We start from the raw sequence: 19,344 nt of genomic DNA, 5'->3' as shown, positions 1-19,344 counted from the left end.
CGGAACCTGTTGCGATGATCCACATGGCACGCGTTCCATCAACAAATCTATTAGCTTCCGTATCGCATTTTTTTACACTAGATTATATATCGGATATTTAATATCAAAATTATAAATTTTTAATTTTATGTTGAAAAGTATTTTAATTACAGAGATTTCCTACTTACCTTTTATTAATTTATTCTTCACAAATATTCTCAATCTCAATTTTAATTTAATTTTGAACTTTTTATCAAAGAATTTAATAACACGCAGAAATTATTTTTTTAAATATTAATAACAAGAACGAGAATTTCAAATTAAGTTGTTTACTTAAAAAAAAAGAATATTGAGTATTTCACGAAAATCTTTTTAGTTCCAAAAGTATCACAAAATATCCGATAATCGCATTAAATAATGAGCGTGTTAGAATCCAGCTAAGAACAGATGATTTTAGTTTGAAAAGCGCGCGTTACGTAGCGTGAACAATCCGGCGATCTCGCAGAGCACCTGCAGCCCACGCTCCTGTCTATTGGTCGACAAGTCGAGACCTCGTGGTCCCGTGCGTCCCGTGGACGTGGACTCGCTACACCTGCAACCGAATGGCGGCGGGACCACGAGGTCCCACTGTCTCAGTTCACCGACCAATAGGATAGAGCGTCATTCGGGCCCCGTAATTCCCGTATGAACCGTCGCCGAACGCCGAAAGCCGAGTGTAGAAGTGTAGATCGCACTTTGCGCACTCGCGAGTCGCGCGTCGCGCGTCGCGTATCGTGCTCAGTAAGCTCAGTTGGCGTTGGTTGGCGTCGAGATCGGTCGAGGTGCGCACTGCGCAACATTTTACATCGCGTTTGTATTCTTTTCTCGCGAATCGATCGTGATCTATTAGTGTTTTGTTTGCGATCGGGATCCGTACGGTGATGTGATGTATAGTTCAAAGGATTCATTAACGTGTGGATTATTGAAACGACGGCTTTGAATCATCGAAGGAGAGAGGATTAGAAACAAAAGTAATTGCAACGAAATCGTTTTGTCTGGATCTGTCGATATTTTTCAGATGCATACGATGCATCTCAGGCGATGCTACGACCTCTGATACGTTATCGCACGTTATTTGACAAGATTCGAAAAGATTCTTGATAAAATTCTTGAACGTGTGGACATTGAAAAAATATTAGTAATACGACTTTATCTTGGTTCGATTACATTTTTTTTTAAAGTTAAAAAATACACGTGTATATTATTTAACGATTGACTTGATTATGTGCGTTTCCCAACAAGCGACACAGGTTATTATTCTATCTTTTTTTGGCATTCAGTCAGTAACAAAGACAGAACCACTTGTATCGCTTGTTGGAAAACGAATTATATAATCTATCTAAGCTTGCGAAATTAAACTTATAAATTTTATTTCACTAAACTTATTCATAATTATAATGATAAAACTAAATCAATGCTAAATGCAGATCTTCTTTTGTTAAACAGTTTTACTTAGTTTTCTCTCTTTTAATCTAGATACTGTGTTGTTATTACTTAATCTCTTCATCTACAAATAATTAGCGATATAATTCTTTACAGAATTATATAAATGAATTAGTATTTAATTTAGTAAACAATTAATCAGAAAACTGATTATTTATTAAGTATTAATTGGCTTTGGAATGACACTTTTATCTAAATTAAAAATTAAAACTGAATTAAACGAAGAAATTTAAGAAAAATTTGAAAAATTGAAGCCTCTGAATATCTCTGATAATTTAATAATTTGCCTGTACTTTCTATAGAATATATATATATATATAATCTCATCAGAGTCAATTTTAGTAAACCCTCGACTAATTGTAAGATCTCACGTTAAATTAGACGCAGCGAATTCACGTGTTCATCTTGTTGGCTATCGCGATTCTCTAAGTATGCCACATTTCTCTCGCGTTACCCTTACAGCACAGTAACCTCTTTGCGATTCTCAATATCGAGGATGCCCAATTGCCCATGTACGAGAGAATCGATTGCCATGAAAATTCATATTTTAGATCATTCATATAACATCCTCACATTTTTAACAAGAAACCAATCGCGTGTCTCTCCCATGTAACTTAATTTTATTTCAAAACAAAGAAAAAATTGGTTAATCAGATTTGATTATAATCTTCAAGTTCTATATAATTTCTCCAATTAATAATTTAATTAATAGCGCACATTAGTTCGGTAATAGAGAAGAATTGTTTTAATAAAAAATAAATAATAAATAATTAGCAATTTTGCCTCATTATTTTTTTGCTGCGACTGACGATGAGATGTTGATGTCGCATATGAACAGTAAGGAGACCTCGTCGAGGTCACAGGTTCGTTCATCGCACTCTCGGATGTACACATGTACGTATATGGTAGAAATGAAGGGAATCCTAAGTCGTTCTTAGGAGTCGCGGATTTTTTCGCGGTCGTCAGCTGCATTGCGCATTCTCGACGCGTACACCATCGTCGTAGTATGCTATCCTCTTCACGTTTGCTTTTCTTCTCTTTTCGTCGTACATACGACACCAACTCAATCCCTGAAGAAATCTCGCGATATCGCGTCCGTATATAGTTATTGACACCCTATATATGGCGCAGCCATACTCTTATGGAATGAGTGTAACTTTGATATCAAGTACCTACACACAAAAATATCAAGAAAAATGGTTCTAAATTTCAAGAGCGTATAGTATTCGCTAAAGAAAAGAAAAAATACTTTGTTTCATAATACGTATGCTTGTATCATGATATGTATTACACATTTTGAAATAATTCTGTTTAGAAATTATATACTATATTGAAATAATGCAGTTATATATTCATATATTAAAATTCCATGCACCATCGCATGCACTATTTTGGAATATGTGTATTCCAAGACTCTGATTATATCTTAAAATAAAATTTTCCAATGTTTTAAACTTTGGATATTAGATTTTATGTAACGGCAGCAAATTACGATAAATGATTGTTCATACCGTAAGAAGAAAACAATCGGTCAAACTAATTAGATTTCTGGAACTACTATGTACTATTAATACTATCTGTTCGGTGTCGCATATTGGCGCTAGGGAGAGTAGCACACACAGTCACAACACACTACAGACTACATACACATGCACCTTAGCTAACACTCCACACTCTAATTGTACGTTTAATTGCTCGTAGAACATAAATCGCCGCGGAACGCTCGACGGAGCGGAAAATCTAAAGCGTTCGCTCGCTCGATCCAAAACGCGACCCGAATCGTTTCGTGCGAGTCTCCTCTCGCTACACGATCGCTAATCGTTCAATTTTTTTGCCTTGCACGTTAATTGCACCGTAAACCCTGTAAACAGGCGAGCCGCTGTTAATCCGTAAAAATGGGATTAATCTCTTTACCCATCATCTCTTATCCAGGCAAAAAGCGATCGACTCCCGTCGTTCGATAGACATAAAGATTTCAGACAATCGCAATTCTCCTGATTTTCACGGACAGATTTTTAATTAACGTTTTTTTATGTAAATTTCGAGAAATCTTATATCGATTAATCATAACTATTTTTGCGTAAACTCACTTAAAAAATCATTAAAAGCTACAAGTACGTATGGGAATCTTTTTTTTATAGAAATTTTTGTATATTTTTCTACTAGTTAAAAGTTTTGATGTTACGCGAAAACGCAGTGAACCACATCTGTAATTAGGCGTTTAGAGAACGAAATACTGTGCAGTAGACGCTCTGCGGCTCCGGAAGCTGCCATGGGCCAACAGGTAGTAAAACTTTGTAGAAACCGACCACCGCCTCAGGGATATCGAGAAGATGATTGGCTCGTACATGGAAATTTAAATCTCTGCTTAACTCGATCCTCTGTTTTACGACCGCGTATCACGTGTATCACGCGTATCACGCATCCCGTACCTATTATCGTAAATCTCGCAGCCTAATTTCTAATGATAGACCGCGGCGTGATAGAATATAGGTTTATCAGTATCACATTCGACAAATAAATCGCGATCGATTGATCGCATTATCGAGATTTACGGCGAGCATTTTTCCCATATGTTTTACAATTCTACAATTAAGTACGTCATATTACTGCTTATGCTTTTAGTATTGGTAAAAAAGAGACCCAAAGTAATCATATAAATTTAGCGTATATCATAAATTTACTTACGGTAATAAAAAGTTTTGGAAGTATATCTTTGTGAGCAATTTCCTGTATTAGTAATATGATCTCGTTAGGAACTATTTATTTTCAACAATATCTGCTGTATATTTCCGACGCCCATTATATAGGATCGCAAACATATGAGACTTAAAAAGGTTTAGGCACTAGAAATCTGAGATTTTATTTAGACGTGACTTCTAAACATGACTATCCTCTTAAGAGAGAGGTCTAGAAAATAATTTTTAAAAAATATTCCCTAATTCTGCTCTTGCGATAATTAAATTGATTTAATTTTGATCTGTTGTTATGTAATATTTTCTTTATACAAGTCAATATAATAAAAATGTGATTAATAATAAGCAATAATATAAAAATAAAAAAAAAGATAAAGACAATTGTCTTTAAAATTTAACAAGAGTTTGAATTTTAATAAAAAATATTTGTTTAGTTTATATATATATATATATAATTTATCTATTCGAATAAAATAAATTTAAATTTCTATACAAGTTCAAAATATTATTTTTTAAACGCAACCTAAAAATTGTCAGTACGAATTAGCTTACAAGAAAGAACACAACGCGGATGCTTTGATCGTAAACAGAATTCTAGTGCCGAAAGTAGGCGATATAAAATACGACTGATTGTATTTTCAGAAACGATATCCTGTCGGAAAGAATTACAAATCCCTGAGTTCCCTCGATCCTTTCGACAAATCGCTGTCGTGAATTTACTAAAGCGATTAGAGAATATTCAGCGAAAGAAATAGCAGTATAAAAAGATTCAGTGCACGTCGTCGTCGCTGATCCTTGCGAGACGCGAGACATTGTATCAAAAATAAGGAGCAAGGCGCAAGAGGGCTGACAATGCATACGCCCTGTTTTGTTCTTTTGTGCACAGGGCCCAAATGCCCATAAGATTTACGGCCTCGTCGCCTGACCCCGATTTTACGGCGGCAACAATCGATCCCAAAATGAAAGGTCCCTTAAATCACTTTCCAAGATTACTGACCTTCCGAAGAAATTCGATTATTGTGGTTTCTTACCATTCTAGTCGATTTTTAGGGACAATACGCACGATTCAAAAGGTTTTTATGAAATAAAATATTTAATTTTAATCAAGTCTAAAAATAATTATATATAGATATAAATTTTATTTATTCAAAATTTATGTGATTGCTGATAAAAATAAGTTGAAGCCAACTTATGTTGGAATAAAAATAGCGTTTAAATAATTACACAAAAATGTTTACAAAAATTTATATCTCCTAAGTCATTCATATCCCTCTCCTATCTCATTTATAAGCTTTATATTATACTATTTTATATTTTTTATCTCTATTATATTACATAAATAGTTATTACTATTACTTTGTACATGACATGTCATCTATCTCGTATCTCGTCATATATTTTAATATTATATATATATATATATATATATATATATATATATGCTATTTTACACAATATTATATGCTTTGTGTGCAATTTTTTATTTGCTTAACTTCTAATAAATACTGTCAATTAAATTCAATGCACTTTTGAAAAGAGAAACTGGTAAAAAGAAAGTTTCGGTTTATCTCCCGGATATAACACTCCGGAACGACTCGTTGTTAACTGCGACTTAGAATGATTCACAAGGCGAGTTCAACTTTTACGAGCGACTTCGCTATAAATGATTACATCACTTCCGACTATCCTTCGATGCCCGATGTTACAACACCTTGACCATGTGGCGCAGAAACGTTCTTCGATCCAGATATCGTCCAGATCGATCCTTAGAGCGTAATTAAAAACAGAGATTGTCTGAGTTGTTACTGGCCAGCCGATGGGAATACATCACTGGCCCAGATACTGTTGCTTCCATATGTATATATATATATTGTACATATGGCACATATGTATATCCCATTAACGATTCTAGCACACGACGGCGTTTTTCTTGCGATATCTTAGTGCCAACGGGCGCACATACTTGCAATTAAACCACGTAATACGAGAGTTTCTCCACTTGCTTGCTTCATTACGTATATAATTCGTCGCTCTTCCGGCGAGATACACACTCGCATCGCATTTGCTCCATCGAACGCTTTGGAAATTGTAAAAACGCGAAAATAGATAAACAAATTCTTCATCCAGATGAGTTTAGGGCGAAACTCTGCCGATAAAGTTTAGCTTCGTGCATAAACTTATTTAGTAAATTTTATTGAACTTTTAGTAATAGATTATTTTCCAATTTATCGCCTATAAATAGTGAAAAATGAAACTTTTTAACATAACTAAATGATAAAATCTTATTCTTCAATTCTCTTCAGGTTTTTAATTCGAGATTTAATTGCTTAAATATGTTTAATGTCAAATATTGACAAGTATCTCTCTTTACAGAAATTTTTCTTAAAAAGGATGATCGATTCTGGAAATGAAATGTTTTACTAAATGAAGGAATAATAGTATTGCATTTATGTACATACGTTAAATGCAATTTCCTCGTGTCTCGAAATTTGAATGCAGTATAGACCAATCGTGAATCTGTCAGCTACCTAATTAGTAATTCTAGCGTGCATCGGATACCTTTTTTCTCCTTTTTTCCGCTTTTGCGTGGCCGATCACGCGATGCATATATTTCCATTAATTAATCTGTAATCTCTAACCCCGCCCATGCTGCACACACCATATAGAGTAACATACTAATCACAAATAGTAATCAATATCTATTGCCATCAATATACGTGCGTGCGTGTGTGTAGAATATTTAGATTAAACCGGATATTAAATATTAAATGTCGGATTTGTGGTAGAGTCAAATTAATACATATTAAAGATAAGTGTTAATATTGAAATACATATAGGTAATACGCATTATTGAAATTTAAATAAATAATTAATAATAGAAGAAAGTTTCTACGTTGATGGAGAATTTTCGAAAAATTCGAAATTATGGAATATTAAGATTATATATCAGATGTCGAAGTTTCTGCATCTCTATAGAAAAAGGGCCAGACCCTTAAGCCCAATGGCGTAGGCTCCGATCAATAAACCTTTGGCAGTTTGATCTATTGTTTCTTTCGCAAAAATCTTTACGTTTTTACAGATTGTTTGAAAATTATTAAAACATTAAAATCTCCACTAGTAAGAGAACTCTCCACTAGGAAGGGCATCCAGGGATGTACCTATGTCGTCTTAGGTACATGCGACTCATGAACTTGCAACGAAAGACAGTATATACTGAGGGCACGCGTGGGAGTTCCGTTAATCCGCAGGACTTGCCGAGCGGCAGGACCATTGGCGCAGTCAGCTATAAATTACAATCATTATTATCCTCCTGCGGTCCTCCCGCAAAACGATATCCAGCAGCAGCACTCTCACTACATCTCATGAAACTTTTACAACCAGTTTTTTTGATTTTTTTTCTTCGACAAAGTGTTGCGCGAATTCCACTTTCGTGGCTGGGGTTTATGATTCAATCCGAATATGGAGTATTTCAGTGAGAAGTAAAGTCGATAGTCGAAAAATGAAAAACATGTTTATTTCAGAGTCGAAAAACAGATTATAGATTAACAGAAGAAGTAGTAGTAGTAGAGATGATTCTAGTTAAGTTACACGGTGTGAAATTCGAATAAATTAGTTTCTCTTGAAAATAGTGTAAAATTTTTATTTAATGATATACAATATTTTAAACTTAATTATACAATTATCTTGAATTTCATTTAAAATTCGATTATTATACACTGCATTATCAAAGCATAATATATTTACATTTTAATATCTTGATATTATTTTTTTACATTTAATGATATTTTAATGCTTTAATATTTTTCAATAAATCAGTGAAAACGTTAAGATTTTTGCGAAAGAAACAATAGATCAAACTGTCCAAGGTTTATTGATCGGAGGCCTACGCCATTGGGCCTAAGGGTCTGGCCCGGATCCTGCAGTCTCTCGTGACGAGTACATACATATCGAGCTTATCTTTTGTCGACGTTTTTCTTTCATGGTGCAAGACAGCCCGAATCTTTTTTTACTTCCTCGAATCATACTTTTTCTATTTACCTCGAAATCGATATCGGATTAATTCTGATTCGTATCGATGGCCAATCAGCCATTTAATTACGCGAAACTGAAGTGGAGAATTCTCGCGTTTTTCACGACTACTTCGTTAGTCGTGGAAATGGATTCCGCGAGAATAAGAAAGATTTCGGAGACGTTCTTAGTTTGACAGTAATCAAAGTCGTCACACGATGATATCGCGGATTATCCGCGCGATCTTTGAACTTTCACCTACTTGCTGCTTAGGATAGTTTCAATATTTAGATGTAGGCTGAATTGAAATCTTCAGATGCTTGTATCTCATTAAATCTTTTCTTCTACCCGAATTTATATGTCCTTGAATTCTGAGATATTTACACAGAGAGATGCTGGCTCTCCAAAAGAAGACGCGAAAAATAAAGACGTTCACAAAGGCGGACGTACGCGTTCAAGGCGGTCAGTTAATGCTGAACATTAAGAGGAGAGACAAAAGGCGAAACAACAGCGCGACTTTTAATAAGCGGGACTGCGGGATTGGCTGGGCAGTTGGCTCCAATCAAGTCCCTGGGTCTCTTGGCGTCTGTTCCTCCGGGGCCTTTGGCCGTCCATACGCATCTATATACGTTCTGGCCCATGAATTAAACCCACGACCATTATGATGAATCATTATCGTCGCACTTATTGTTATTGCTGCCATCGCATCTTCATCTTCATTCCTACTTTGGCTTCTATTTCCAATCTTTTCGTCGTGTTTTATTGAGTTTCAAATAAGAGTCATTTTGCAATGAATTTTGTTACGAAAATACGTTTTATTTATTCTGTGATGTAATCTATACAATATTAGAAAAATTAAAAAATTAAATTTTAAACTAAAGTTAATTTTATTTGTATAATTTTAATTTAACAAGATATTTTATATAATCTAATATAACGTGCAGTCACAATTAAATCAACGGCTACCTCAAAAATATAACTATAATGAGAAATATTTTATAGATTATTATATTTTCAATTATTCTTTTACCAGTAAGAAAAGCTGTAATGCTTATCTTTTGACGTGAATTCTTATGGATTGGTATTTGTACCCAAAATTTAAAATGAATTTAATGATATCATATGGAATTTAGAAAATTTTTAATGATCATTATTCTTTTATTAAAAAGTATATCTTTTATTATAACAAAAAATTTTTACAGATGCGTATTTCTGCGCGATGACTGCTCTTAAAGAGCGTCACCACAAGACATTTTATGCATTTGTCTTCTGGGAGTTACACGATAAAATCGCATCAAGAGTTTACGAGGGGAAAAAAAACAAGAAGCGAGAGTGTTCTAGATAATGTTAAATCCACGACGCGCGTAAAAACATGCACCGAGCATTTGTATGCATACGTGTTATATGCAGAGTAAATATCGTCGCGGTGCAAGCTCATTTGGTCGGTGACGTGCACTGATTTTACATTCCATTCTGTTGAAATCGATCTTTTTAATCACCAATCGACCTTGTCTAGGAAACTCGATTTCTGAAAAAAAAGAAACAGTCGTCGCGCGATCTTGTCAGGTTAAATCATCGATCGATTGGTAGCTTCCTTGAAAAATAAGTGATGTATTAATCGTCGTGACGATGCGATTGCATCACGCAACCTGTCATGTAAATTTTATATTGAAATTTAATGGTCACAACATATATTGTTCTAAGATCGTCTTGTTGATAACGAATTACGATCGATTCATATAGGCTCGAAAATCTTGCAAATTATGTCCATTAAATATTTTCGATCTTTATTTTTTTTTCTGTTATGAGATTTATATTTCATTTATTATTCTGTTTTTATTTTTACTTTATTTTATTTTATTACATTTTATTTTATTTTATTTATTTATCTTAGTTTGTTTTATTTTATTTAACGCTATATTTCTTTCTTTATTAATCTTCTAATCTTTCTACTTTTTTTATATTGAAATCCATTAGGTTTATCTCATATTTTATGTAATACATTGGAATTTTGTGAATTAAGAAGGAATTGCAAGATTCTTTATATTTTAACTTAGAACAGATCTAGATCGGCTCGTGGACGATCTCAACATCTCATTTCGTACCGTTACGATCGCTTCGATACCATCGAAGTAGGGATACGTGACTTTCCTACCTCCCGGTATATCGATCATCAGCTGAAAAAGCGGAAGGCTTAGCTAGACGGGATAGCTAGTTCTGTGCGCGGGTTTCGATTCGATAAATCCCGATTTGCTCGGCGCACCGAGACCGAGAGATCGTCATCTCGTCTATTTGCGGTTTCTTGCCGCTTTGAGCAAGTAGTAATAATCGTCGTATACTTGGCGTTCGGTGGCGTAGCACGCTTCCCGTGATTTATGATGGCTGTTTTACTTTGCAGACTCCCGTACAACGACATCGTCTCTCCGTCGCGTTACGTAACGTTTATAACGTCAAGCCCGCGATTCGCGCGAGATACGCCGCGCCGCATTTATCTCACTCGAAACGACGCGAAATTGCGCGTTAATAATACACTCCGCACATCTAATCCGCTCTATTTGCTACCGATAATAGAGCTATGATAAAATATCGCGATACTCGAGATCAGTACTACCTACAAAGAGACAAACAAAACGGTCTGCAACAACACGGAAGCTAGAACGTAATTATAACAATGTAATTACGACAGACAGGTATAACACATGATGTCGATAGTAATTTATATTATATCTCGATTAAATGTCTTATACGTAGACATTGTCAAATTAATCAAAATCTAAACGTAGCGCTGCATATTATTAATTGTTTATTAAAATTAGGCAAGGTTTTCTGACTTGCAACAAAACGTAATACATATTAATTTATTATTTATTTAACAATTTGTAAAAGGGTTAATCGACATTCAAGGATTTTTGGACCTTTGGTCCGAAAAGCGTAGAAACCGGATTACTTACATGCGGGCGCATCGCCGCATCCTTATCTGATGCAGATGTTCTGGATAATCAACACAACAACGCCTTACAATGTTGCAACGGTGCGATCACCACGCGTTGCGGCACGCTCCTGTCGTGCTCCGAAAGCAAATTACGTATCTTTCCGGCATGCGTCTTGCTTGCGCCGAGCATCGAGATCGAGGGATTACATCTCGTCGCAGAGGAGTCTGTAATTATTTCGTCCGAGTTCTTGCGCGTGTCGGCGTTCGGTCGCGGTCGGCCGTCGTCCTCTTCGCGCGAAGCCCGTCCGCGATCGTTGTCGCACGAGCCGCAGTCGTTGACTCTCACTTTGGCCCTTTGTGCATGTAACGTATAATAAGCGTTTCGCGAAAAATTGCACGTTGCACAGGTCACAGATGTTGCGAGAAGAGTTTTCTTTCCGGCGGACGTAAAGAATCGCGAGCACATTATTATACATGCAAAATATATAGTAATGTTGTATAATATATAGTACGTAGTAATTTTAGAGAGGAATATTTATATTTTATTCTTATATTAATTAATTGGAAAAGAATATTTTTTTTACATAAGTTTTATTATAAATACTTGTTATAGATTCTTATTTATCATTATTTGCTGAAATATCTGAAAATTGTAGGATAGATAAAAAGAGTTAGCTTTGAAAAAAATTCAAACATTTGTAACTGATCAAAAATTAGTAATTCCTTTTTTATTTCTTAGGGTGTTATAACTTGGTTCTAAATATATATTTAATAACGAATGTCTCACAATGACAAAATGTAAAGAAAGATTAACGATGACGAAACGGGGAGGAAAAAAGTACTGTAATAAGGCGAGACACTCGCGACGTTATTGACATCTACGGGGACATTAATATTTATGGGGCTCCACCAGCCGCCAAAAAGAAAGAGACGCGGCAACTCACGACAGAGTAAATGCACCTGCGTTACGCGTGGTGCGTGCGTATGCCCGCGTGTACGCGAGGACAAAGCCTCGTCGCGGCCCGCGGATGTCGTTTCACAGAAGAGGGGCACAGCGAGGGGAGGAGACTTCCTTCGATCGAGCTGTACACGCGTGACGTGCAACTTTTATTTGCCTTTAATGACTGTCGTTTTGCATTCTCTTTCCCCCTTTCTCCCTTTCTCTTAATTCCGCCCTTTCATTTTCTCACGAAGAGAAATTTAAGCATTCAAGATTATTATATTGATTCTCGTGAATATATCTAAGAATCGAGAGATTACGAAATTTCATAAAATTTCCCGGAAACGAGTTTCTCGCTCATCCGCGAAATCTCGTTTAGATCGTTCAGCTCGATCCGTATCCCGGAAGCTGCGTTCGCGAGAGGTTGTTGCGAACTAGGTACTCGCAATAAAGTTGAATGTAAAACGAGAAATCCATAAAGGTAAAACGAGTTACATTGAGATGGAGAGTGAAAGAAGAGAAACAGAGAGGAGAGAGAGAGGAAAGAGGAGAATTTAATAACCACTAATTATCCGAACGGCGAAAGGTTCGGCGATGACTGGACTTTTCTACCTGCATTTTTTCGCTCGAGTTGCATGATTCTTTGCTCCATATATACTCAAATATGATCAATTTAATTTGATTAGTGCGGAAATATTTAATGGATTTTAATAGAACTTCTGTTCTTGACGCGAGAGATGCGCGATACAATGTGATAAATGGAGAGCTTTAAAGCGCACATTAAAAAAGTATAACTTTGCAGATAATTTCTGTTTCGCTCTCTTTTCACGCGTTCTGATTTCGCGGTGGCGCGATCGGCCTCGCAATAACGATCACGAAATGCTCTCTTTTGCCCGTGGTTTCCGAGCCGTGTCGACCTCGACGGCCGCTTCCCGATGGAGGAGAGTTGTATATCATCCGCAGGACGTTTTACGCCCGAAAGTATCCTTCCGCCGCGATGTTAATTGAATCGCGCGCTTTCGAATGGAAGTAAGTAACGTAATCGACCGTTTTTCCGGTCCACGTTGTTCTTATCGGAGGAAAGAACGAACTAGAAAATCTTTCAATCGAAAAAAGGAAAAACGTTAAGAACTATTCGACGATAGAGTTGACAAGTTGAAAATTTTTTTTCGTATAATTTAAAAAAAAATCTTTTTTATTAAAAATTATGAATTGATATAAATTAGTGTGAAAATTGATGATATAGAAGAAATTGCAAAATTGTTGAAAAGATATATAAGATAAATATTATATATAACTTTGATTGTATATAAAAATTAGATTATATGTTAAAAAAATATTAATCGTATAAATATATTTCATTACGAAGAATAAAACTTGTATGTACAAAAGAATTTATTATTCAAGATTAATAAATCTAATTTTCTTTCTTTGTCTTTCCTTTTTCTTGTGAAAGATGTGATGTATGATAAAAATAGTTTTCTAGTGTAATTAAACAACAAGTAATGACACGAGAAACGATTTCAATTTCAGAAAATTGGTTTTTCTTCGCACAGTCTCGTAAAAGCGTTTATTGGCAATTTTGCGCGTTGTCATATCCATCATCCTGTTGCTGCTTCTCGTCCGCGAGCTTATAAGCGTTGTAAATCGCTTGTAATGCCCGTCGTTACATTACGCTACGCGCCTACGAGCCGCGTTAACGACCGAAAAAGCGAGTGACGGCCTCATGCTAATCGACTACAAGATGAACTTTGATTACGTGACGAGCGAAACGGTGCTTCGGATTGTACGTGGCGTGTTAATAAAGAAATTCAGACGAATACTAATAGACTTTATGGTAATTGCCAACAAAATGACAAAATGGACATTTGGAACCTGCCTGTTCAAATTTCATTCTCCATATCCATATAAAATAACGCAGTATTATCTTTTACTGTTTTTCTTTTAATAAATTAAGTCAAAAAATAAAAAAAAAATTTATTAAAAATAAACCTTATTTCAACAATATTTCCTAAAGATGAAGTATAGTAACTTAGGTATTTGTACAAGAAATATATTTTTTTCTTATAATTTTCTTGTTATCGTGAACGCTATAAACCTTACAACTAAATAGAAAATAGAGAACACGCGTAATCTTTAATTAGCAAGTAGCTAATTATTCGCATGGATAATTATTCGCATCGAGTCTTGAATTCCAGATTTACGAGCCATCGTGGTAGTATTAATTAATTAGTCGATTAATACTTTTTCATATTACGTAGCTTTCTAGTTACAGTTATCTTTGAATTTCTACTTTATGGAATAATTTAATTAATCTTCGGCGAATACATTTATCCCGAAAAAGATTTCGTTCGAACGGCGATACCTGGTATTGCGGGTATCGCATGGTACCCCTTTTTCCTCACCAGATGGTCTTAATCATTATCATAAGAGATGCGCATTTTCAGATGCTGCCAGAAGACTCCTTATCGTACCACACTCGTCACTCGCTGATAAGTCAATACGCTCTGGATGATTCCGGGTCGATTTAGGTCATCGGTTCTTATTATAGCGTCTGACTTGTAACTTAGGCGAGAACCCGTTAATCTTTCCAATTCCAATACTTTAATGAACTATTTACCTTTGCTACTTTTGTTGTCCGTGTCTGGATAAATTCAGGTAATATATAATGGATGATAAATATAATTTATATAAAATATAAGTAATTCTGTTCGATCAGAATAGTTAGAGTCTCAAGATCGTTAGGTAGCTCGAGAGTGTTACGTCACCGGTTCTCGAGACCCAAATGCGTTATCAATATTACTGTTACGACAGCTGCTGCTTCACTAAACTCAACCTCGTATATTTGATCTTCTTTAAACTGTTGGTTAAACTAACAACGCACCCTTAGTCAATCGTTTATGTTGTTTTATTCTGAATTTTATAAAACTCAAAAATTACAAAAATTGGATTTAAATGATACTACAATAAAAAGTAACGTTACAAAAAATTAAAAAATATATAATGTGATAAGTATAAAACTGATAATAATGTATAATATAATATTTTATAGATTAAAATGTAATAACAAATATACCTACCCACCATCACAACAGAAAAGTATGACAGTATGCTCAGACTACTTTTTCTTAAAGTATCATAAACTTAAAGTAACTTAAAAGTAAAAAGAAGTATAATCGCGAACGTATCAGAGGAATAAGCTCGTCGGTTGTATCAGTTCTTACATCGATATCCAAGCAAAACTATTCCGAAGCAAATAATGAATTATTCATGCAGAGATCCGTGGCTGAAATCATGAGTAAAGGTCGTCAAGTGAACGATCCGCGATGTAAGAAGACTCTATGTGATTTTTTTTTAACAGTGATGTGATCGATCAAACTTTATCAAAAGATGTGCTTCAAGATGCAAGATGTTGGAAATTCCATCGACATAAATCTCATATTTCAAAGTATAAACATTATATGTACACAACAGACACAAACATTTTCCCCCAAGATTAACACGATTAACATGAATTCGATTAAATTTAGAGCAATGTGATAAAGCATAAATTAAAAATTAAATTACAATCTGCAAGATAGATTTGAGATATTAAAAGAAAGCAAGATACAGCTTCTTTTAAAATTAAAAAATAAAAAGTCATGTTCTTTGCAGTGAAAAGTAACATACGAAACAGATAATTATTTTCTTTTAAGTGAAACAAAAATGGAAAGTCTTGAAAATTAGAAAGAAGAATATCTACAATATTTTTTACTGTTATCTTTTTCATTTTCTTCAAGACGTATTGTATCTCTTAAAATATTTATTATGTGAACCTTTGCTGGTTTCACATGTCAAAAAGAAAAAGTTTGTAACAGCTTGTTGAAGATGGACGTAAACGTGTGTTCACGCCGCGTTCACGATGGCTATGCGACCATAAGATCGCGCGGCAGACCGCGTGCCGTCTATCGTTCCGATTCCGAGGAATTGTTAAAAGAGGCAGGTGGCCCGTACGCTTTGCCGCGCCTCTCAAACTTCCGGGTGGTCTCGGAAGATGCGCGACAGGTGCCCAGATGGGCCGACCTTGGCCAGGATCAACCTTTGATCGAGAATTACGGTACCCTACGTGCCATCAGATCGCGGGATTTCGAAGAGCCGCGTAAGGTAACGCTGAAGACGTTCTCTCGTCGGGACAAACTCGGCAGCAACTCAAGAAACAGCGCTCTATCAGCGCAAGGCAATCTTCAGCGTTTAAGGGAAAATAATGATAAGAATGCTGAAGTGCAAAAAGGGGATCATCAAGCTAACACCAATTTCTACGGCCAGTATGGATGGAAGCCTGAAGACTGCGTTCGTTATGACTGCGATCGGCGAGTTTATGACACGGTACCGGTTGAAGATAATCTAACAAGCCTGAAACCCTTCTGCGTCGTCGATACGATTTCGCAGGAGAATAATTTTATTAATATCAATAACAATCGATGCGATGTTTTTAAGGAACCCAAGGAGGATGTCGAGAATCTCAACAATCGCTCTATAAAAGATTCGAAAAACAATTGTATCTTTAAAAATAAGGATGATCCTTATTACATTGAAATGGAAAATGACAAACAAAAGAGCGCTCGAGATCTAGAAAATGTCAAAAACGATCTTCTAAGGAACTCAAAGAGCACTTCCGTCTTCAAGAATGATCTGGAAAATACTAAACGGAGATTTTCCAAAGACCAACAACCCATTTATGCAGTTCCCCGAGTGTTCTCCAAGCCCAGGCGCGAACGTCGATTGGTCATAGTTGACGGAAACTATGTTCCCAGCGGCGATCTCTACCGCACTACGGCCAAATACATCGAAGACATCAACCGGAATCTCGCGGAGATCGACAAAAATTACGAAGTGATGAAGGCGAATCCCAGAACTTACGGAGTGATCAACAGAATTGCTAAAGGCGAATTGCTGCCGCAAAATCAATCTGGAAACTTGTTCGGCTACGTGAGAAAGAGAAACATGGCACCTATGCCGCCTATCAGCGCCGATATAGATGAAGTTATTGAAGAGAAAAATGAAAAAGAATCCAGGAAAGATATCAAGTATCTTCGCAGACCCAATTCTAAGGGTAGACTTCCGCCCAAAGTTCTGCCGAGATCCTCATCCATTGAGAATACATCCAGACATTCGACGGGATCCACCACCGCCTCATCAAGCAAATCCACTGAATCGTTATACGCAATCAGTGAGTCCTTGACGGAACTACCAAAGATTTGTGATTCTCAAAAACGAGATCCAGCTTGGAACAAGATTTCTCAAGAGCTGGTATTGAGAAAAAGCAACTCGCAGGATCAATCAAAATTTAATATCGATAACGATAATCCGAGGAGAAGCAAATCTGCAGGTTTAGAAGTCAAAGATTCATCATCGTCGACAGACGACGAAGTTTCGATTCAGAAGGATCGATTGCCGGTCACCAGTACGATTCGCAGGAATCGCTCTCGAGTCGACCAGGAGAAATCATTATTGAGGAAAGAACGAGCTTCTAACGAGGTTCTGGAAAGGGTTTCAGGCAAACTAGAGCAGGTACGATCTATGGAGAATCGCTTGAAGGACCGTCGATATGACACCCTGCCCTCGAGAAGACTTAAAATATCTTCGAGACCGCTTCACAAGTCTAGCGAGGACGTTCTTGATGGTGAAAGATTCTCTCACGATGACTCTGATCTACCGAAATCTTGCTCAAATGGTAACTATGTCGATCGAAAGCAAAACGCCGATGAAAATCTCGCGGAAGGCCTTCAGCAAGGTCCTTTTTATGTTATGGACGCCACCGAGGTGATTCTTAAAGGACAATTAGAACGATCCAATCGCTTACAGCGACAGGATCTTTTTCCCAGAACTAGACACAATTCTTTAGAATCTAAGGAAACAGACGGCAAGGTTCAAGCTAGCGCTTTCGCTACTCTACCGAGACGAGGAAATCCCGCAAAGGATCAGCCTGATTCTCTTAGGAGGTTCTCTGGGAACGGACCCATCTTGGAGCCGTTATACGAACATGCGGTTAGTGATCCTGTGAAACCACGAGAAACTCAGAATGTGATACCCTGGTGGGAGCTGGCTACCAAGAAGTACAGGCATCGCAGTTGCCCATCCTTACAGGTAAATTAGATATCGTCCGCGTCGATGTATAGCGTTAATTAGGGACAGGCACGTCGAAATTGCGGTTGCATCTCGCGACTTTAGGTCAGTAGTTCTCAATGTGAGAACTATAATGATAATAATTATATAAAAATGTGCACGCGTTGAAATGGACAAAAATTAGAGATATTAATTTCTAAGAAACTATTCAGCGTTTATATAATACAGAAAATTATAATTTAGAATTTATTAAGTATGCACTTAGTTTCGATATATTCAATGTAAATTCGCAACAAAATACAATAGATCAGATCACATACATAGCATTTAAATTTGCAAGATTGTATATTTTGCATTGCCACAAACATCAAAGTGTAATCGAGGACCAAGCCATATTAGTGCAATAAAGAAACAGACGACCTTATGGAATTATTACTTTGACGAGAACTATGTGGCAACTTTGTCAATGTCTGCACAATTAGCCTCGCAATCAAATTATATTATGCTATGAAAGTCATGAAAAACCACATACAAAATTATGTTAATTTTTTGTCCTCTCATCTTACATGCATTAAATGTTACTTTTATAAACATGCAACAGATTTATTTAATTTCTTCAAACTGATATTTTATTGTACATACAGTTTATCGCGTTAAACATTAGTTATCAAGATATAAATAATTAGAATAATTAGGATAGATTATTGAAATTTTTATAGATATTAAAGTAAATAATGATATTTAATGAACAAAAAATGAAGAAAAGATAATATATTTTCTGTCTTGTGTACATGTATGAATTGTCATATAGATATCTACGTCAATCGGAGTGCATCGACTCCAAACGATATATATATATATATATATATATATATATATATGTATACACAATAGATATGATTTATTCGCAGTAACCATTGCTGGTAGTTAAAGCAATGAAATAATAAATTCGATAATGAGGCCTCGCCGTCAAAATTGAGCTCAGCGCATTCCGTCAGCGCATTTAGAAAGACGACGGCGACGCGTAATAAAGCGTAGGTCGACAATACCACTCGTAGTCCCGATTGAATAATTATGCGCGCATACTTCGGCATACTCTTTGTAATCGTATCATCGGCCCTACCCCGATGAGAGACAATTGGAATCACATATGTCACGTTTTGCGTCTCGCGTAAGATTATTCGTGTTCCAAACATTTCTGA

The 19,344-nt window shown here is 36.0% G+C and overlaps 1 protein-coding gene across 2 annotated transcripts in view; it reads left to right on the top strand.

Annotated features, from left to right (window-relative positions):
* The first annotated feature begins 727 nt into the window (after positions 1–727).
* Positions 728–19,344, top strand: part of LOC112453287 — a 31,132-nt gene continuing 12,515 nt past the window's right edge. The window contains exons 1-2 of one of the 2 annotated variants that reach the window (XM_025013931.1): positions 728–989; positions 15,399–18,163. In XM_025013931.1, coding sequence (XP_024869699.1) covers positions 15,905–18,163 — 2,259 coding nt within the window. In that variant the 5' untranslated portion in view covers positions 728–989; positions 15,399–15,904. Of the gene's footprint in view, positions 990–15,313; positions 18,164–19,344 lie in introns of both variants that reach the window. The other variant, XM_025013930.1, reaches the window with a different exon arrangement.

The sequence above is a fragment of the Temnothorax curvispinosus genome, unplaced genomic scaffold (assembly GCF_003070985.1).
Source record: "Temnothorax curvispinosus isolate PA1 unplaced genomic scaffold, ASM307098v1 QBEX01004244.1, whole genome shotgun sequence".
Taxonomy (NCBI): domain Eukaryota; kingdom Metazoa; phylum Arthropoda; class Insecta; order Hymenoptera; family Formicidae; genus Temnothorax; species Temnothorax curvispinosus.
The sequence above is the reverse complement of the archived record's forward strand: the minus strand, read 5'-3'. Positions and strand labels throughout refer to the sequence as shown.